Below are 22004 nucleotides of genomic sequence, written 5' to 3' on the forward strand. Positions count from 1 at the left end.
AACATTAGATCCCACCGCCATACGCGGGTATTCCCAATTTGCAGTGCGCACGAAACAACGATAACGATGATAATTATCCACCCATGAATGCAAAATCAAACCTACTCGAGGTGCGCGTTGGCATTGTTACCAATGTCCTTGCATTGTTATTGAACAAAAGATGCTCTTTGTGTGTTGACAATCGATATGCATGCCTTGCCTCGTTTCATGAAAGATCAAAGTGTAATTGTGACTGTCAGTATTGTAAAGTGAAGCGTATAACATAACTCGTATCTTTCTTTAATTCATATTCGTCCGTGATAGAATGTAACAGTGCATCAGCGGAAGGTGCATAGCGGAGATATTTTTTGGTTGATTGGTGAAAATAATAAGGATATTGTAAAGTAAGCTTACAGAACAACTATTGAAAGCAGTATAAATATTAGGCCTACCTACCGGAATGTGACGTGATTTTATTATTGTTTTTTTTTTTTTTTACCGCAGGTCTTGCATCGTCATCATATTCATGAATTTGAGGTTTCACAAGAAACTCGTTTACTGATTTCGATATGTTGGGTCCTCGCGATTAAGCGAGTTAACAGTGATGTCACTGTACGCATAAGTAGGTATATAGTAGGATGGCTTGGGAGGGGAGGGAAGTGTCAGGGAAGAGTTTGCAAAACTCCACTTCATGTTAAAGTTGAAATAAACGAATAGCGTTGCATCAACCAGACAAAACACTGTAGAGGTCATCAGACTGAATTGACCAGAATGATAAAGATATTTGAGATGTTTCATCCCACATGGTGAGGGTGATATCGGTAATACAAATAATAGAGATATGTACCAGCGAAAGTGATCATGTCATCTCGTCTGAAGTCTTCACATGCCTGCACACACATCTCAGTTTCGTGTTGTTGTTGGATTTTTTAATGTATTCAAGAAGAAGATACCATCGCTTAATTCGCTTAATGTACCACGTTTACTGGAGCATGTAATGCTAAATTATTCAAACGTTGAGTTCATTATAAAAGTAAAAATATTGTATCGAACATGACTGGCAATGATCTTGTATCAATGCACAAATCGCTTGGCGAGGGTATGATCATTTTATGAAAGAGCGACCAATATCACTGCTTCGTAAAAAGAAAACGAGCAAACAAACAAACAAACAAACAAAACCCGAAACCGTTCATCATTATAACTTCTCCCATTGTTGACCAATTTTGATAAGACCAAGTAAAGTGTGTAATAACACATTGATAAACGCAGGGATTGATTTTTGGTCGAAATGTTTCGGGTTTCCTTTTTATCATTACAGTCTGTCTGGTGAAATGTTCCCATGAGCGTCAAATTCCCCATGTTTATTTTTAGAAGTGTTTTTCATCGTGCTCAACAGTGACGCCACTGCAGTGACTGTAAACCATGCAGTTACTGCTACATGCATTGTCGGTAGGTCCTACTGGGCATTTGTATACAATTATCTATGGTATGTACATAAGCGTTCTGTGATTAGCAGCATGTGAGTGAAATTATAGGGAGAGATTTAGTTCTGTCCAATAAGAAATTAAAAAACAAACAAACATGCATTCACCTAAGTTAGGGGAGATTGCGTGTTGTTTTTTCCCCTGTTAAGTTTTTAGGTACATTATTATTTTCTCAAAATCTAAACAACAGACGGCGTTACAAGCTGTATCAAATCAAAATATGTGAGAAGCGTTATAATACATGTGACCCTGCGCCACAAAACCAACAAAAAGTCACCAGACATGTTTTTTTTTTGTTTTTTTGTTTTTTGTTTGTTTTTTTTTTAGTTTAGGAGTGATTCTGAAAGAGCACGTCTATAAGCTTTAGAATAATGTTTATCTTGAATTCAAATGGACTCATCTAATTAATCTAGATATTGAAAAGAAACACGTACTGTGGAAAAGTGTTTATTGAGAAAAGATGCTTTAAGTGTAGAGTGTAATTTCAAGCGCTTCATCTCACCACGCCGTGTTAGCTGTGCAATGAATTGGACAAAAAAAAAAGCATGTGAAACTCCGCAGCGTAAACAATGAGGTGATTATCAAATTAAGTTGAAATTGATCATGCTCTATAAATGCATTCTATCCTTGACTAATTCAAACTTTCGAAGTAGTAGCATCATCTTTTCACAAGTTATTAGAGTTGAAAGTGAAGACTGTGTAAAGAGTTTTTTAAGAAATGAAAAAAGGGACTCTAAGAGACACTTGGTTGAACTGTGCTACAAAAAGTTTTAAAGAAAAACTGCTAAAAACACAATTTTCAATATGTCTTATGATCCCCAATTTTACCACGCTATAGATGAAGTCTTGCTCTTTCAGAAAATACGAAGAAAAACAACAACTCAAGACTGACGAAGTTGGCCATCACGCCTAATGTGAGTCCTTTGAATGTGACTTTTTGTTAGTTTTGTGATGAGCGGTTACACACACACACACACACACACACACACACACACATTGATATAATCTCATATATTATATGACTTTACAAGATACACAGGCCCTTGACTGACCACACAAACGAAATAGCTGAATTTGTATACAGATCATGAGTCTGTACCTGGTATATATCCACATATACTGATGTGATGCAAGACGTCTCACAACCAAACCAGTTACAGATACTGACTAATGACCCGGATCCTGATGAAGGCCATCATGACAGGCTGAAAGCTTGATCAAAGGGAATAGTAGAGAGCAACGTCGGCCTCCGACTTGATTTCTTACCCCTGTTTTAATGTATTTATTATTTCCATTGAAACATTAATATTAATATTAATGTTGCTATTAATGTCATTATATATTATTACCATCATTTTCATCATCACCATCATCATTACCACCGTTACTGTACTCCTGTTACATAAAGAATATGCGCATTGTGTGCTGCACATTAGATTGTAAGGTGATTCAATTTTCATCCGCAGTGCTATCGACACGATGTATACGATACAACCGTACTCTGTCCACAGCCAATGTTTAACACTCATAAACATTCCGAAGCATACACATATATATTATACTCTCTCTGAAAAAAAACATACAGAAGAGTAAAAATGTTCACTCTTGAAGGAGTGAGTAACAGAAAAGTAGTGGCGTATCTAGGGAAAACGGCGCCCGGGGCAAGCACGAAAATTGTGCCACTAATTTCTGAAAAAGTGTTCAACCCCAACCCCATCCCGGAAGGGACTTTAAACAAAGTCCACATGAAATGCTTTTTCAAGCACTTAAAAGGGGTCTTTTTTGGGGGGGGGGGGTGATTTAAATGTAATAAATTTTGGTAAATTTTGGCGAGCGAGCGCAGCGAGCGAGCCGAAAATTTTTGTATTTCAGCTTACAAAACATAGAATTCTTGTCATTTTTTGCTTATCAAATCTTACAATTCTAATCAAGATAATAGTGACGGCCTTGTAAGATAACGATTTATACCAACAAACTGAGGACTTTAAAAAATACTCTAAATTAGCGCGCGCGAGTGAGCCGAATTTCCGCGTCATCATCGCGTTTTGTTCTTATCTCTCTCTTTTTTTTTGTGATAAATTTTGGCCAGCGAGCGCAGCGAGCGAGCTGAAAATTGTTGTATTTCAGCTTACAAAACATGGAATTCTTGTCATTTTTTGCTTATTAAATCTTACAATTATAGTGACGACCTTGTAGATAACGATTTATACCAACAAACTGAGGACTCAAAAAAAGAATACTCTAAATTAGTACGAGCGAGTGATCCGAAATTTGTATATGTCCGCGTCATCATTACGTTTTGTACTTATCAGTTTTTGATTGATTTTTTTTTTGCGTCCCCCCTCCTCCCCCGCATGTTTGAAACCGTTGGCGTCCTCTTTTGATCCAATCGGCGATCGCTCCAGAACGAATGAAATTGCAGTCGCTGCTCCGTGTAACATTTTTCCTGCTAAATATAAAATGACATGAGTGAACACAATAGACATTGTCATTTTGTCCGCGTCATCGTCACGTTTTGTTCTTATCTTCTTCTCTCTTTTTTTTGGCTAAATTTTGGCGAGCGAGCGAGCCGAAAATTTTTGTATTTCAGCTTAAAAAACATGGAATTCCTGTCATTTTTTGCTTATTAAATCTTACAATTCTAATCAAGATATAGTGACGGCCTTATAGATAACGATGTATACCAACAAACTGAGGACTTGAAAAAATACTCTAAATTACGAAATAGTACGAGCGAGTGAGCCGAAATTTGTACATTTCCGCGTCATCATTACGTTTTGTTATTATCTTGTTTGATTCGGGGGTTTTTGCGCCCCCCCCCCCCCGTATGTTCGAAACCGTTGGCACCTTCTTTTGATCCAATTGGCGATCGCTTCAGAACGAAAGAAATTGCAGCCGCTACTCCGTGAAACATTTTGCCTGCTAAATATAAAATGACATGTGTGAACACAAAAGACACTGTCATTTTGTCCGCGTCAACATCACGTTTTGTTTTTATCTTGTTTGATTTGGTTTTCTGCCCCCTTCCCCCACCATTCTCCCTCTCCCCCTTTCCGGACGAGTTTTTTTTTTTCTTCTTCTTCTTTTCTGTTTTTTTTCTCTTCTTCTTCGTTTTTTTTTCTTTTTTGTTCTTATTCTTCTTCGTTGTTTTTTTTCGGTTTTTTTTGCGGCCCCATGAAGTGGCGCCCGGGGCACGTGCCCCCTTTTGTTTTTTTCTTCCCGTTTTGTTCTTACCTTCTTTTCAATATAAATTTTGGCGAGCGAGCGCAGCGAGCGAGCCGAAAATTGTTGTATTTCAGCTTACAGAACATGGAATTCTTGTGTGAACGCAATAAACATTGTCATTTTGTCGGCGTCATCATCATGTTTTGTTTTTATCTTGTTTGATTTGGTTTTCTGCCCCCTTCCCCCACCATTCTCCCTCTCCCCCTTCCGGGCGATTTTTTTTTCTTCTTCTTTTCTGTTTTTTTTTCTTCTTCTTCTTTTTTTTTCTTATTCTTCTTCGGGGTTTTTTTTCCCCGTTTTTTGCGCCCCCATGAAGTGGCGCTCGGGGCACGTGCCCCCCCCCCCCTTGCCCCTCCCCCCCCCCCCCCAGATACGCCACTGTCAGAAAAGAGTGAGTTTCGAGTGAAATTGGAGTGAATTTTGGAGTGACCTCAGGGATCACTCCAAAATCTTCGAGTGATCCCTGAGGTCACTCCAAAATTAGTGACAATGAGCATTTTCACTCAAAATTCACTCCAATTTCACTCTTTTCTGTTATTCAGTCCTTCAAGAGCGAACATTTTAGCTGTTCTTTTTTAGAGAGTATAAATATCATCATGTATATTTTATGAGAGGTAGAGAGAGAGAGAGAGAAAGAGGGAGGGTGGGCTTGCAGGTACATAGATTTGTCTCCTGAACTAAACTCTTGTTTTATTCTAACCGTGTTTAAAAAATGAAGTCATTTTCCATGAAATACATTTAACTCTGAAGGGCATAATTTGCATCCGTAATTTGTGTTATTCGTATTTCCCTTGATAAATTGAAAGTTTTGGTAATTGGGATGGCGACGTATGACCAAATGCTAACTCATTTTTATGGAGCTTAACCCTTCTCGCTTATTAGGTGTTTTTTTTTTTTCTTATGACATAAATACTTCCTACGTATAGTTGTATTGATATTTTATTTTTTTTTATTTATTTATTTATTTTTTTTTTTGCTGTTTTGGACCCCTCGGTAAAACAGTTGTGTCTGGTAATCTCAGCTGACTCGGGGAATAGAGCCGGATTTGCACTACTTACAAGTTTTCTTATGCTCTGTTTATGCACTGTACGCGTACACTGATCATGGTTCCATGACCTTCCATAAGAAAAATAGATAGCTATATAACAACAAAAAATGTAGTCCATAGCAAATCATGTTTGACTTCAACCGCCCTATGTCATAACATCTTCTCCATCCCATTTACAGCTATAATTCGCCAGCCATCATGGCCGGCCTTCCCATTTCGTCTGATGGAAGTGACTGTTTTCGAGGGAAAGGGGGCACTGCGGGGGAAGAGGGACGCGTGTCTATCCAAAGTGATCGCCCTCACATGACCGCCAGCCGTGCTGATTGTGGGAGAGCATTAATTGTCAGGTACGAGCATAAAAGTACATGTATTTTCTGAAGTCCTATTCAAACAATTAGTTCATTAATCTTAAAAGCCGAATTCAAGACAACTCATAATGTGAATAAGAAAAGAAAAAAAACAAAATAAAACAAACCAAAGCAAAATAATACAGAAAGAAAAAAACTTCTTCCGTTCTGAGAGAGAGGAAGAAACACACACATACAAGGTATATTTACTTCCCAGCTTCCTTATCAAGGTGTGCATGATTAAATTAGACAATTGAAACCTTCTTTAGCAGTGAAATCCCAATGCATCCACTTTTGCAGAAAGCTTGTGTTTTTGTGACAAAATATTTAAAAATGTTTCAGTGACAGATTTCAAGCGTGGCTACTTGAATTAGGATAGTGACACTACAGTTAGGCATTATGCACAAGAATTATAAACAGTTTACTATAGTGGATCAAGATTTGCAATAGTTTTTAAGTGATTTTTATTCTGCTAATAATCTAGTTCTACTCACTATGTCCCTTGGAGGTCTAGGGCAACTACCCCCTGGGCAATTACCCCAGACCCTTCCCCTGGCCCTAATCCTAATCCTAATCCTGAACCTAATCTTAACCCTAACCCAAAATCCTAACCCTAACCCTAATCTTTACTCTATAAATCTTACCACTAACCAGTATTTAGCCGGGGGGTAATTGCCCTCTAGGGGCAATTGCCCGGATACGGTCCCTTGGCGTTAGGGACAACGAGACAGCTTTGAATGTTGTAGTGAATGCACTGATTTGATTTGATTTGATTTGATTTATTTCTGCTTACTTCCGTTACATCAGATATGGTTGTGTACAAGTCGTTTATGACAAACAGTATATCGACACATAATTTTAAGCACAAAACAAAATAAATACAAACAGCTAAGGGAACTTAAACAGAAGGGTATCCAGTGCTCTGGGAGAAACCGACGTCCACATTTAACTACAATGTCTGACATAACAGGTGGGGGGGGGGGGGGTGTCTGCGAGAACTCCTCCTTTTAATACAATGTTTGACATCTTTATTTCATGAAGCCATCGTCCGTGCATTCTGAATTAATTCTGCTTCGATTAAATACAAGTTTTGCTGCTGCATGCTATGAGAAATGCAGCGTGAAATGCAATTTTTTTATTTGATTTTTATTTGATTTGATTTAATGGTTTCTGTATCATCATTGTAAATGCACATTCATGTACATACATAAACATAAGTTGTTCATAGAATATTTTACATAAACATAAGTTGTTCTTAGAATATTTTACATAAACATAAGTTGTTCATAGAATATTTTTTATTCATTGCCTTTACACAATGTACAGCAAAACGTATAAGCAAGACAACAATGAATACTACAGTGGGGCTACAGCCTAAGCGTGGCTTGATTTGCGATCCATAAGCCAAAATCATGATTGTGTACCACTCAGAATGTGAGAATAACTAACATTAAAACATTCATTCTTGGGGTCTAGTGCAATGCTAAGTATATTAAAAATATATATATATATATATATATATATATGCCCTTGTATGGTGCTGTATGAAACGCCATCCGTCCAAAAAGTCAGTTTTAAGTATCCGTTTATACCCATCTTTCCATCCATATCTCCATCTATAGGCAAACCCCGAGGTCCCGTTCCTAGACTTCTTGGGCTGTCATGTCCAAATTATACATGAAGTAATGATTAGTTTATTTGTTTGTTTGTTTTTTAGCACCTGGAAAATGTTATTAGGCCAAATAAATCAATATAACATTTTTCATTTCGTTCACTTCTCAGTAAATATTAACCCCCTGCTTTTATCACAATATGCATGAATTTGATACTGTTTAGAGGGTATGTATGACGTTCGAGGAAACTAAAATAAACTGGGCACTGACAGGCTGTGTGAGTATATGTATATATATATATATATATATATATATGACAAGAGGAATGAATGTGCCAGATTTCTCGGCTGTAATGAATTTAGCAGTTTGGTCAGAGTTTTTTAGCTTTGTTTGCCCCGTGAAGTAAGGAGAACTGAAAATCACATGCACGGCGTGACGGGTACTTTCCACTGGAAGTTATTCTGTTTCGTCCAGCATTGTTTCCATTGTCAGGCTGATTGCAGGCACTCTAAATATTAAGAGACTCGGTCAACAACCTCAGGCTCTTGTAGGTAATGTGTTCATGAAATAAAAGTCAACCGGGACATGGAGTAGCAATCAATTTGCTGCTGTTGTTCAAACACAAAACTAACCCATGCTGCTGGCGGTTACATGACATTTGCTCCTGCAACAATTGCTCCCGTGAAGTATCTGCACCCTAGCCGAACATAGGTTACCAACAAACATAATCTTAACCCTTATCCTAATCCTTACATCAAACTTCCTCACATCAAACTAAACTTAAAACTCCATCACAGTAAACCCTAACCCTAACCGGAGCATTTGTCGCAGGAACAAATGTTGTCATCGTTGCTGGCAGCTGCAGCAAACTTTGTTAACACCAACAGTTAATCTTATAATACGCTTACCGCAAATCCATTGAAGTCAACGACTGTCAGTACTGGGATCCATATTTAAGAAGATAGGGGGGGGGGGGTAAGAACTCTTAGAAAAACTGCGAATAGAGAAAATGGGTAATTTTAAGTTTGGTGATAGTAGAGAACCTACTGACGCTGATGTTATCTCCCAAACAACTGCTCTAAATTGATCTCCAACATCGATGGCCAGATTAACGTGAGCAGTACCGATTGTAATTATCGATCTCAAACTCTAGTGTTACCGTCATACCAGCGCGAAGTCGAGCAGTATTGCTCAACGAAAAAGGTGATTGCGCTTGGTTGAAATCAAGTATGGAAAGGTGCAGCTATGAAGGCATTGTAAGCAATGTGGTAGAATAATTAAAATGCGTTAATTTCCTTTAAAATTACCAAAAATACAACGATCTTAATTTTGTTCCAAGGCATAAATTTATGTGGCCATGTCCAAAGTGTTCGTGTACGGTCAACGGTCACTATTGCATTCACAGAGGCCAAGCTCAACTTCAACCATTTGTCCATGAACATGAATGTGGGTCTCGCGCGTATGTAACAGGAAAGCAGGCACCAACACCAAACTCCAAATGACAATTTTGATAATTCCCAGTCTTGTGTTCTTCAATCCAGAAAAAGCATGTAAATCGCACAAAAGAGTAGTGGGGCTGGTTGCAGCAGACGACGTTTAACATCGGGTCCTACAGTAACCACCGGAACAGCGACATGGTATTGAGGTCAACCTGCTAACACCAACTGATATCCAGTTCTGAATTATTGCTGCTGCTGGTGTCGAGACTGTGTAAACACCAGTATTAGTACCGATTTTGAAATTACCCAATCAGATAGATCAATTATTTGAGAATAAAAACGAGTAAAGAGCAATACTGTCTTCATTTACTATGTTCATATTAAGTGGTCACACTTGATCATTCATGAATAAAATTACCGGTTATCTTGATTAAGTGTTTATGTTTGTAATGTTTATTATTTACGCACATGACCAGCGATGGAGATGAAGTGCACGCTACGAAGACGATGTGCTGGAGTATTGGGAACGGACACGATGGAGAAGCGGTACGGAGAGGAAAGCGACATATTCCCACCTACTCTGGAGGTGACGGCTGTCGGACGGATGAGGGCGCTCCAGGATTTGTGGCTATCCCAAGTGATGATCAACCTCTTACAGCTGGCAATCACTTTTACCGTTATGAGACAGAATCTGTCAGGTAAATATCAAGTGTTTGATAGAATTATACTCAAATATTAATGTCATATTGGATGTTACCCTGCATCACAAAACCAACAAAAAGTCGGCAGACCTGAATTTTTAGTCTAGAGCAGTTTCTGAAAGAGCAGACTTCTAGCTTTAAAGGGGATGGCTAGTAACTGATCAGTGGGAATCAGTGAGAATGCTGGGGGATGATTGTTCCAATCCTTGTAGGATTCATTTAAGAGTACATTATATATCTATTGTTGTGTGAAAATTGTTTGCTTTAGAATGGTCTCATATTCAAGTAATGTGCAGCTTAATGTTTCCAGGTCAGCATGCCTGTACAGTGACGGGGCATTAAACTGCACATTACTTGAATATGAGACCGTTCTGAAGCAAAAAATTTTCACACAGCAATAGATATATAATGTACTTTTAAATGAATCCCACAAGAATCGGAACAATCACCCCCCAGCATTCCCACTGATTCCCACTGATCAGTTACTAGCCATTCCCTTTAAGATGACTTATAACTCAATTCAAATGGACTCTCCTTACCTATATCCTAATATTGGATAGAAAGCACACACTCAGGAAAATGTGAACTGAGAAAAGCGGCTCTGAAGTACAGGGTCTATTCAAGTGCTTAATCTTTACCAAGCTGTGCTAGCTGTGCGATGAATGGAACAAAAAAAAACAACAATCAGAATGTTAATCACTGGAGCAACAACAATGCAGAGATTATCAGATTACGCTGAAATTAAACACGTTTTCTTAACACATTCCAAAGATAATTAAAGGTCCTGTTTACCTTTGCGAGCACTGATTTAAAATATTTTCAAGATATCACATTTAATGCATATGTGTAGGTCTGTTGTATCACAGAACATCCTACCATATGAAATTTTTGCAATAAAGTCTAAAATATAAGGAGATTTCACTATTTTTCTCAATAAACCATAACTGTACACGGTTTAGTTTGGAAACATTTTCATTATAACTATTATTCACATTTTGTGTATCTAACAATACTTAACATCGATTATACGGATTCTAATTTTTACAGTGGTTGTTTCTATCCCTAACTCACATTTTAGAACTATTTTGAAGCACTAAGGCTGGATTTTTCTTTCATCTGCAAATGGTAAATTAAGCCTTTAATGCCAACTTTCAATGCATTAGCCTAATTCTTTTTAAAGTTATTGGAGTTGAAAGTGAAGAGTTTGGACAGGATTTTTAAGAAATGAAAAGAGGACGCTGTGAGAAACACCGAATCACACTATTTCACCAAAAGTGCTGAAAACAAGTTCCTGTTCGTTTTGTGATCCCAAATTTTAGTATACTATCTCACCAATGCAGCTTGGGGTAGGAATAATGAGACTTCTTTGGCAGCTTCCAATCGAGGTGATATCGCATATTTCCTTTGGAAATTGTACATTTGTGACCCGCGACAACGGTTTCAGGCAAAAGTCGCAATAGCAAATTTCATCCTAGGCGGGGTACAAAGATCTCTACCATTATTTTTGTCGATTTGGGTTTTTTGCAGAAATCGAATCTTTGATATGTTTTCTACATCTACACTAAATTTCGTAGCATAAGACTACGTTTTTCCTATAGAAAATGGAATTTTAAGCACCCTATGTTGGATCGCACTCGTCAGTTTCGAGCTTCTTTCGAACGCCGCGCCAATATCCCCAGCGTTGCTACGGCGCAAGGTCTCGTATGCGATTGGCTGGTGCGTCGCGCACATTTACATAATTCGGCTTTCGGAGACACCAGTTGCAGTGTTTGGGGAATGCTTTGTCCACGCGTGCATGTGATTACATGCTCCATTGTTCTTGCTATAGTGGTTTATACGCTGTAGTGCGTGCTCTTCGTTTGGCTTTCTATCCAAACTATTCTACCGCAATGTTCGACAACGGAAGTGAAACAAATATCATGTACGTAGCACGACATAATCGTGTGAAAAGAAAAAAAAAAACAAAGTTTACTTGTACATGTAGTAAAAATCATGACAGCAGATTGACTCAAGGGAAGGTAGATGAGAGGAAAGGAGAGGTCACATGAAACCAGTTATATTCAAATACTACACATCAAGATCGCACGAAACTAACGAGCCATGTTTGTTTGTTTGTTTTGATATAATTAACACCACCAAACAAGGCAACATATGCGCGGCTTGTAAAAGCAAAACAAACAGGAAGCGTGATCTTTGCCAGCACTGTCATTTATCTGCCTTCAAAAGGGTCGGCAATGATAAAATCAAATCAACAACAATGAAAACGCGATTTGTAAATGTGTGGATTCGCCACCCGCTCCTGTTACATGCACATGGTCATGGCGTGTGGATGCCATTGCGTAATGCGTGCACCATACACATGTACACCATACGTGCAATTATCGTATCCGCCATCTTGAAAGACGTAATGGTAAAACAAACCCGAGCGAACCGCATTGTTTTTCTGCTCCATACGCTGAGCTGCTAGTAAGGGTGCCCGGGAAATTTGACTCTCTTAGTGAGCCAATCAGAAGGCGATGTGGTTGCTAGAGGCGGAGCTTAACAGCGATTGGCACCATCGTACGGATGGGTGATTCTCACCTCGCATCGCCGCTCGGACATTGTCTTTGAGAAAGAGGTGAATCTTCAAAGCCCGTTTTCTCGCAATTTTGTCAGGCTAACAACTTAAAAAAGTACATTTAATTTCGTTTTCCATGCCCACTTATGGTGCCGAAAAATGCAAGTGTTTTATATCAATGCAAAGCTTAGGAAATGGGCAATGTGATTCAGTGAAAAAATGAATTTTCAAAATGCCCGACTTTTGCCTGAAACCGTTGTCGCCGGTCACATTTTCATTCAGAACTTTACCACTACGGCGCACACGGTATTCTTTCTGAAGCTTGCGGCAAGTCGGTCATACAAAAATTTCACCATCAAGGGGAAATCAGTCTAAAGAAGTCTAGACAAAACAATGTAATCGATGTTAGAAAATCCTTGACCCCAAGTGAATGTAGAGGTCAGTATATTGGAGAAAAAACATCGTGAAAGATACATTTCTCTGGATTTTAATGAGATTCCTCAACTACAGATGACATTAACGTTCAAACATGTTTAGGAGCTCTGTAAATTTTACGAAAACAACATGAAGTTTCTCACATTCAATTTCAGAACTCGATGTCAGCACACCGGGCCCTTTCAAACACTCAGTTCCTCATCGCTAATACATATTCTTGAAAAAGAGCCATCCATGGCTTTGGTGGATCTATGTAAACACAGAGAGGAATTCGGGAGGAGTATCAACGAACCTAGCATTGACGACGAAAGACAGAGGCTGCTTTGGAGGAGTTTAGCATCAGTCTGTGACGTTGTAAGTGCTGATCACTCAGTCACCACCCTGCTCACCATGGTGTGTGACTCTAAACTGCTAACATCCCATCTCGGCCCCTATCTCATCAAACTGAGAAATTTCACAAACGAAGGTGGCAGTGAAGTAGAAACCTTTTTAATGGACGTACTCATCGTGTTGAAAGCAGTGCTACAGTGCTTGCCGAGTCGAGCGACGGATGTTCAAGTTTCCTTCACCCTTCTCATGGATGTCGTAGAAGGGTTCAAAAAGGTGTCACCGACTGTTAACAAATACAAAAATCTCGAGCCAATCATAAGGTCCGTATCTCAACAAATTGATGCACAAGAAAGGGAGAGGGACCGCATACGTCAGGTGGAGCTAGTTCGCAGATACCCTCCCCCGGATGATTTTCGTCAGCAAACCATTTTCCCTACATCAAGAGAACTTCGGGCAGGGTATCGACCATTCCTTCGGCCACATATCACGAGAGGTGTTTATGCAGATGGTGAACACTATTTGGACGTGCAATTTCGTCTTCTCAAAGAAGATTTTGTACAACCTTTGCGTAGTGGAATATCAGAATATGTAGCCTTCAAACGAGCTCATCCCAGAAAAAGGTCCCGTCTCCAAGATGTCCGAATCTATGAGGGAGTGCGTTACATTTGGTCGAGTCATGACTCCACCGGAGTTTCTCATTGTCTGTCTTTCAATAAACCTCGAGTTACATGGAAATCCTCCAAGCGTCTCATGTATGGCTCTTTAGTCATTCTTTCCAACGACAACTTTGCGACTTTTCTATTTGCAACTGTGGCTAACACAGATATAGAAGGACTTGAGGCTGGACGTGTGGCTGTTCACTTGGTTGATCAAGAGGACATCTCCTGCTTACAGGGCAAGACATTCGTCATGGCAGAGTCTACCGTCTTCTTCGAAGCTTATCGTCCAGTACTCCTGGGACTACAGAGAATGGAAGCCTCCTCCTTGCCGTTATCAAGATACATCATTCACCTCAAGAATGAGGTACGAGCCCCAATGTACCTTCAGGAAAGAAGCAGGGAAGATTCCAAGAAAATGTCTAAGAATGTTAAAATGGACATAACACCACTATTTCATGGCATGGATCGTAAAAGATCAGGTGTGTCATGGCGTAGTATTGCAGTAATGACAGATGATGCCTGGCCTCGTGTAACTGACGTCAACCTAGACCCGTCACAGCTGGAAGCAGTGAAGAAAGCTCTCACTACAGAACTGTCTGTTATTCAGGGTCCACCTGGAACGGGTAAGACTTACGTTGGTCTCAAAATCTTGCATGTCCTGCTGGAAAATAGACGTATGTGGTCCCTAAAAGGCAACAGCGGACCCATTCTTTTGGTATGTTGCACAAATCATGCCCTCGATCAATTTCTTGAAGGCATTGTAAAGTTCCATTCTACGGGTCTCGTAAGAGTTGGCAGTCAAAGCAAGAGTGAAAAACTTCAGCAATACAACCTCAAAAGACTACTGCCTGCAAGGAATGCCCGCGATCGGAAAACGATAGCGCTTGAAAGACGGGTTCAAAACGCTAAAAACAATCTGAACAACATTATGTCGAAACTTTCAGGGGCTAGAAAGGAAATTGTCACTGAGTCTGAGCTACGTCCCGTCATGAGCTGCGAACATTACAACAGTCTTCTACGACTACAGCATCTAAAACAAAATGTCAGCTCCTGGATGGCAGAATGGCTCCTCACCGACCGCCGCAAAGATAGTGATTGGAACGATGAAAGAGACAATGAAATGTATGGACGGAGGAGAAAGAAGAGAAGAGTAGATGGTAGGGAAACCTCTGCAGTGGAAAACGGCAGTAGCTGCAGTGTCTCCAAAGATATCGAATATGAAATGGACCAGATCGAGGCACGTCGATTGATTGATGTCGAGATGAAAGAGACTAGATCGGTAAAAGACAACCATGCAAAATTGAAGCGTTTCGTTGAGAGAAAGATGCTGGGAAAAGACGAGATTGATTTCGAATACACTGTCTCAACACATGATGTTTGGCGAATGTCCCCAAATGATCGATGGGGTCTTTATCACATGTGGGTGAACATGTACATTGCAGATCTTCAAATGAACCTCGCAAGGTGTGAGAGCCAATACAAGCGGCTATGTTTCAAACTTCAGGAAGCCAAGGACACAGAGAAGGTTCAAGTGCTCCGAAGAGCTACCATCATTGGCATGACCACAACTGCGGCTGCCAGCAATCAGCAAGTGCTTCAAAGAGTGAGACCAAAGATTGTAGTTGTTGAGGAAGCTGCTGAAGTGTTTGAGGCTCACATTATAACAGCCCTTCACTCTTCTTGCCAACAGCTCATTCTAATTGGTGACCATCAACAACTCAGACCCAAGCCAAGCGTCTACATGCTGGCAAAGAAATATCATTTGGATGTTTCTCTGTTTGAACGTCTTGTCAACAACGGGTTTCCCTACACTCAGCTCCAAATTCAACATCGAATGCGCCCTCAGATTGCGGACATCATGAGGAAACACTTCTACGATGTTCTTGATGACCATGACTCTGTGAAGGAATTTGGGAACATCCAAGGTGTAACCAAAAATATGTTCTTCATTGATCACGCACAGCCAGAGGAATGTATTGAGGACATTCAAAGTCATTTCAATTTGCATGAAGCGAAGTTCCTGGTTGCTCTTTGCTACTATCTCATTCAGCAGGGATATGAGACACATCAGATCACCATTCTGACAGCATACACAGGTCAGCTTCTCCAGTTCAAGCAACTGATGGGGCGCGATAAGTTTCTCGGGGTGAAGGTGACTTCTATTGACAATTACCAAGGAGAAGAGAATGAAATCATACTTCTTTCATTTGTTAGGAGTAACGATGTTGGTAGGATTGGCTTTCTGGGAATCTCAAATCGGCTGTGTGTCTCCTTGTCAAGGGCGAAGAAAGGCATGTTCTGCATTGGTAACTTCACCATGCTTGCTAAACACAGTGACTTGTGGAAAAATATCTTTCAGGATCTGCAATCAACAGACAGTATCGGAAATTCACTAAAGTTGCAGTGTAAGAATCATCCTGACATCCAGACAGACGTCAAGTCATCCGAGGACTTCGACAGTGTTCCAGGGGGAGGGTGCCTGCAGCCATGTGACACTCGACTGGATTGTGGTCATGTTTGTAGACAGAGATGTCACCCAACTGACAATCGACATAAGTCATACGTTTGCAGAGAGCCCTGCTCGAAGATCATCTGCTCCAATAACCACACTTGCCCTAAAATTTGCTCCAAGAACTGTCCTTCTAAGTGCCCTGTCATTGTGTCAAAAACATTGCCATGTTCACACATCGGCAAAGTACCTTGCGGCGACAGCTCTGACATCGTGTGTAAGGAGGATGTTGAGAAAACTCTTCAATGTTCTCATAAACGAATACTCCCTTGTCATCAAAATCCAGACAATTTACATTTGGAATGTAAGGTTATCGTTACGAGGCAACTTGAATGTGGTCATAGCAGAAGAGAGAAATGCTGTGAGCGCGGAAGATGCACAAAACTTGTCCAGAAGACTTTGAAGTGTGGGCACATATGTAAAGAGATGTGCTACAAAGATCCAGTAAATATCGTGTGCAACAAAAAATTGAAGAGAACTTTCCCTTGCGGACATACATGCAATCTGGAATGCCATGTTGACATACAGGATGTGAAGTGCTACTTCGTCACAAGGAAGCTTCTCTCATGTGGGCACGAGTTAGAAGAGGAATGTTACGCAGATGGTAAATGTCAGGAAGCAGTGCTGAAGAAGCTTCCGTGTGGTCACATCAAGAAGGTTAAATGTTGGAGGAATCCAGAGGACATAGCGTGTACCTCAGAATGCCTAAAAGTACTTCCATGTGGTCACAAATGCCGGCAAAAATGCTGGATGCCTTGCACTGAGAAGTGTGAAGAGAGGATTACCCGTGAAGACTGGCCATGTAAGCACAAAGTGACAGTCAAATGCTGTGACAAGTCCAGCGCATGTTACATAAAGTGTGACGCAACACTATTATGTGGGCACTCTTGCAAGGGTACATGCGGGGAATGCAAACGAGGACGTTTCCACTTACCATGCACAGAAACGTGTGAGAGGATGCTAATTTGTGGGCACAAATGTTCACAAAAATGTGGGAGACCTTGCTTTCAGTGTCAACAGAGATGTCAGCAGAAATGTAGTCATGACAAATGCCGTCATCCTTGTAGTACAATGTGTGATCCATGCATAAAACTTTGTGATTGGAAATGTCCACACTACCGTTGCTCTAAACTGTGCTGTGAACCCTGTGACAGACCCCCGTGCAAGGAGCCATGTCCCAAGAAGAACAAGAAATGTGGACATCCATGTATTGGTCTGTGTGGAGAGGTTTGCCCAAAGATGTGTCGAGTCTGCGACAAGGCTGACCTGAAGCAAATCTCATTGCGACACGAACGCTCTGATACTTTACGGTAAGTTTGAGGGAAGGTGATGTCGAAACATCGAACACATTGTACGACAATTACATTATAATTCTGTAAATTCGATAGCGTCAACATTAACAGGATTATATGTAATCGTCGTTTCACATTTTCTTTACGAGGTATCGAAGTGTAAGGAGAAAGTTTTAACTCAACATAATCTAATATGTTTTACGAATGTACCATATCGAATAATCATAACTGCACTCTAATCTGCACACTGGAACCCATCAAAGTATCAGTATGTAGTACATAGCAACATAATTGGGGTCAACGAAATCGTGGTCGCAAGTCGATTGTAACTCGAAGCGAAATTGGATTCTTTTTTGATTGGAGTATTATATAAAAAGGATGATTTTCTAGTTTCTTAGAGATCATTAGTGCTTTGAGACAAATGTACACACCTTATGTTTTTGCGCATTTGTTTTACGCTCTTCCTTCTGTAGGTACATACAACTTGAAGACTGTGGACACGTGTTCGAGGTGACAGAGCTAGACAATCACCTTGGCTATCGGAGGAAGGAGCTATTTCCCCCACAAAGAGGACTTACCATGATTGTGGTAAGATTATTTTAATTCCTACAAGCGGACATTCTATCAAATTCCCCACCATTAGCTTGGGACATATGACATCACATTCCTAACTGATTATACTATTCAAGAGGAATCAGGTAGAGGCATTGAGCCTACTATATGTTTGTCATCGTAACATTCATGTAAACATGATCTTTTTTTCATTTTGAATTTACTGATTATGTGTATTACCTACGTATACATGCGTACCTGCGTATTAAACATGAGAGCACAAGTCGGCCAGGATGGGAGAGAGATTTTTTAATATTTTGCTGCTCATGTAGGTCCCTACTTTAGGAATTTCTGAAATTTTGCTTGTTTGCATCATGTCATGATTATTGGATGGTACTTTCCATTGTACCAGCTTTCAAATTTCAAAGAGGTAAGTTTCTTCTTCTTTGGTTTGGTTTGATTTTTGCAATCTGTTGAAATCTGTTGACGTTCATGACGTGTCAATACGAAGACAAGTGTATTAGTTTCATCTGTATTTCTGATACAAGTATATTACTTTGTTTCTTTCATCAAATCATTGTTAAGAATATAACTCTTTGGATTTTTCAGCAACTAGTTTTGGGACACAGGTGTCCGTCTTCGAATTATGTAATCGCTTGATAGGTTCGATCTTCAAAGAGGCAACGCTGTTAACAGTGACTTTTTTGTGAGGCCGAGGGGATGGGGCACTACTTGAAATATCCCATATATCCGTCATTTTCAGCAATTTGACATTCCTCGAGATATTATTTTGTTACAATAAAAGACATATATTGTTTGATCACATCTTAATCTTAGTTTTTAAAGTTGATTCCTGATTCTGAATTATGGTAGTGCAACTTTTCCATCCCTGAGAGAGTTGAGATTTCTAAAATAGCCGCCAAAAAAGAAAGCATTTTCCCTGTGCAAGTAGTATTATGATTCGAATAAAACAGTAGTTTTTATCTTATTTCGAGGGTGTTAGATCCTAACCTAGTTAACGCAAATCTTGCATCCTTGATGATTTTAAGATGTTCAGGATTGCTACCAATTATTGAAATCTTGATTGAAGTACGTGTATTTCCTTGCAAATGTTAGATAAATTTATATTACATTGTTGGTTTTGACCTATTTCGATGGTGCTGAATCAAAATTGGCATGATACCATTGGCTGATGCAATAGTTGCATTCTTTATAGGATTCTGAGAGAGTCAAGATTTTTGGTGGTCATTTGTCGGTCATCTTGAATATCTCAAAATCCTTAAGGATGCAAGAGTTGCATCAATCATTAAATTCGCATTCAGCACCTCCAAGACAGGGTAACAAATCAATTTATTTTCAACTTATTCACCATGTACGTAAGGGCCATATCAAAATTTTAATTGTGTGGGTGGCCTTTTTTGGATGTCTCAAAATCCTCAGGGAATCAAGAGTTGTCTCACCAAGAATTGGATTCAGCACTCTCGAAAAAGATGAAACTCATCAACTATTTCAATTTTTAACAATTTCTAAGACATATATATTATATGGGAATTTCAATTCTTGTCGGCCATCTTGAACAGCTCAAAAACCTCAAGGAAGCTAAAGTTGCATCAGTCAGATTGGGATTCAGCCCCCTCGAAATAAGGTCTAACCTTAAATTCAGGTAGGCCAGTGTTTCCAATTTTTTTACCATTTTTAAGGAGAAAGGTATAACAAAAGCCGATTATGGTGGCCGGTTTTGATATCTCGAAACCGTCAAGCAAGAGTTGCATCATCCAGATTCGGAAAAATCGGGCCGACTGTAAAACAAGGGTATTCGCAGCCTCTGGGACCCAGACTAATATGGTTGAGGTAGGCAATCGCTCCCTCTGTCCCCTGCCGCTGTCCTGGACAGATTTCGGTGTAATAATGTCAGAGGTAAAAATGTCAGAGGTAAAAATGTCAGAGGTAAAAATGTCAGAAGTAAAAATGTCAAAGGTAAAAATGTCAGAGGTACAAATGTCAGAGGTGAATATGTCAGAGATAAAAATGTCAGAAGTAAAAATGTCAGAGGTAAAAATGTCAGAAGTAAAAATATCAAAAGTAAAAATGTAAGAGATAAAAATGTCGTCTACAGTAACATGTACCTGCTTTTTCTCCAGCTTGAGAACTGCTGATCCGCTTTGTTTTTCACCTCCCTGACAATGAGTTTGGTTTCCAGTTCCCAGCTTGATGACAGGAATAGCTACACACTGGGCAATTTGTTACCGATTGCCGATATTACCGGTAACATCACTCCAAAATTTGACTAAGACCAAATATTACCAATATAATGTAAAAATGTCAGAGGTAAAATTGTCAGAAGTAAAAATATCAGAGGTAAAAATGTCTGTGGTATACTGTCATGAATCCATAAATCAAAAAAAAATCTAGCATGTGTCACAAAAAATTATGTAAGTAACTTGAATCTTATCTGTCTAATTGTTGGACAAGTGCCAGATCAGGACAATGATTTTTGTTTTTTCTGGAACCGCTTTAGTGAAAAGTAAGGGGTTTGCAGAAAGTGATCGGTCTTCTGATACATTATTTGTTGTATTTTGAAATGCTAGGCAAGATAGAAATAGGTCGATAGTTGCTAATTTCATGAGGATCACCTTTTTGAGAACAAGGGTGACTTCTGCAACTTTGCCATCCTTTACGTGACACGTGCAATAAAACCTTTCCGCGTATTTTCTTGCACATGTACTTTTATTTCGTTTTAATGCCAATAATAACCTACATCATTTATGTCACGTAATGCACTCTTATCTCATAATATGATGCGTTGATTGCGATGGAGCCGCACAATCGGAAACAAAACCTACTCTTCTACAAAATAGCCCCCACTGCCGGAGATAACACCCCGCAGAAGGCTGCAGCTGAAGTTCGAGACGCCATAACGAAGCTGGGCATTTCTCCGCAGAAGGCCGAGGCAATTCCTATGGTCCACGCCCATCGAGTACCGCGTAAGCAGCAGTATCGCGAACCCAACGCGCCATCGACCCCGGACCCGATAATCGTGAGATTTGTGTCTATGTTCGACCGCGACGCCATTCTGAATGCATACGACGCTACACAGCGACAGCTTCCTGCTGGCACCACCCTCCCATTCACCATAAGAACGGATCTTCCACCCGGAATTAAGGCAAAGCGCTACCGTCTGGAAAAGATAGCTTATGAGCAGCGTAAACAACACGGAAAGTCAACTTGCATTCGCCTGATTGGCGTTGATCTCCGCCTTTCAATCCGAAACAAGGGTCAACAAGCAGCACCATGGGTCTTGTATAAAGATTGAACATCTGTGGTAAGCTTATCGGCTTCCTCTTCCTTATGGGACTTTTTGTGTCAACTGTTAAACATTTCCGACATTTCCTTAAGTATTTCAAACCAGTGAGCTATTACCTAGATCTAAATTTACTGCTGTAATTGTTTTTCTTCTCATGGAAATCTTAATGACTTCATAAGCAGAAATGAATCTTAATGATTTCATACATGTCATAAGCAGAAATGAAACTCTTTTATTTTCTTCGGTTGTCAAAAGAAAATAGACGCTGATTTATGCGGGTTGGTTTTGTCTACCAGAAAAGATAAATAGCTATAAGTCTATCAAGTTCATCTACTTACATATATATATTTGGACATATTGTGGATTCAATATCTGTAGTTGATTGTGAATATTGATTTTATGTCTATGTTGTTGATACTTTTCTGTTTCCATGGCTGTAAAAATACACGTGTACCTTCATTAGTATTCGCACACCTAGAAATTCAACCATATTTTCTGAAAGTATGTTTGGTGAGATAACATCTCAA

The 22004-nt window shown here is 39.7% G+C and overlaps 1 protein-coding gene across 1 annotated transcript; it reads left to right on the forward strand.

Moving 5' to 3' along the window:
• The first annotated feature begins 9616 nt into the window (after window positions 1-9616).
• On the forward strand, window positions 9617-21486 carry LOC139738907 (NFX1-type zinc finger-containing protein 1-like). The gene is made up of 4 exons (XM_071649536.1): window positions 9617-9836; window positions 13058-17639; window positions 18095-18209; window positions 20992-21486. The coding sequence occupies exons 1-4, from the start codon at window positions 9617-9619 to the stop codon at window positions 21484-21486; spliced, it is 5412 nt and encodes a 1803-aa protein (XP_071505637.1).
• The last annotated feature ends 518 nt before the right edge of the window (window positions 21487-22004 follow it).

The sequence above is a fragment of the Diadema antillarum genome, unplaced genomic scaffold (genome assembly GCF_040938485.1).
Source record: "Diadema antillarum isolate AM-2024a unplaced genomic scaffold, OU_Dant_1.0 seq00000773_RagTag, whole genome shotgun sequence".
NCBI classification, from domain to species: domain Eukaryota; kingdom Metazoa; phylum Echinodermata; class Echinoidea; order Diadematoida; family Diadematidae; genus Diadema; species Diadema antillarum.

Coding starts and splice junctions, on each gene's coding strand:
- LOC139738907 (XM_071649536.1), top strand. CDS start 9,617: ATGGAGATGAAGTGCACGCTACGAAGACGATGTGCTGGAGTATTGGGA. Junction 17,640..18,094: donor GAACGCTCTGATACTTTACG/GTAAGTTTGAGG, acceptor TTCCTTCTGTAG/GTACATACAACTTGAAGACT. Junction 18,210..20,991: donor GAGGACTTACCATGATTGTG/GTAAGATTATTT, acceptor ATTGCGATGGAG/CCGCACAATCGGAAACAAAA.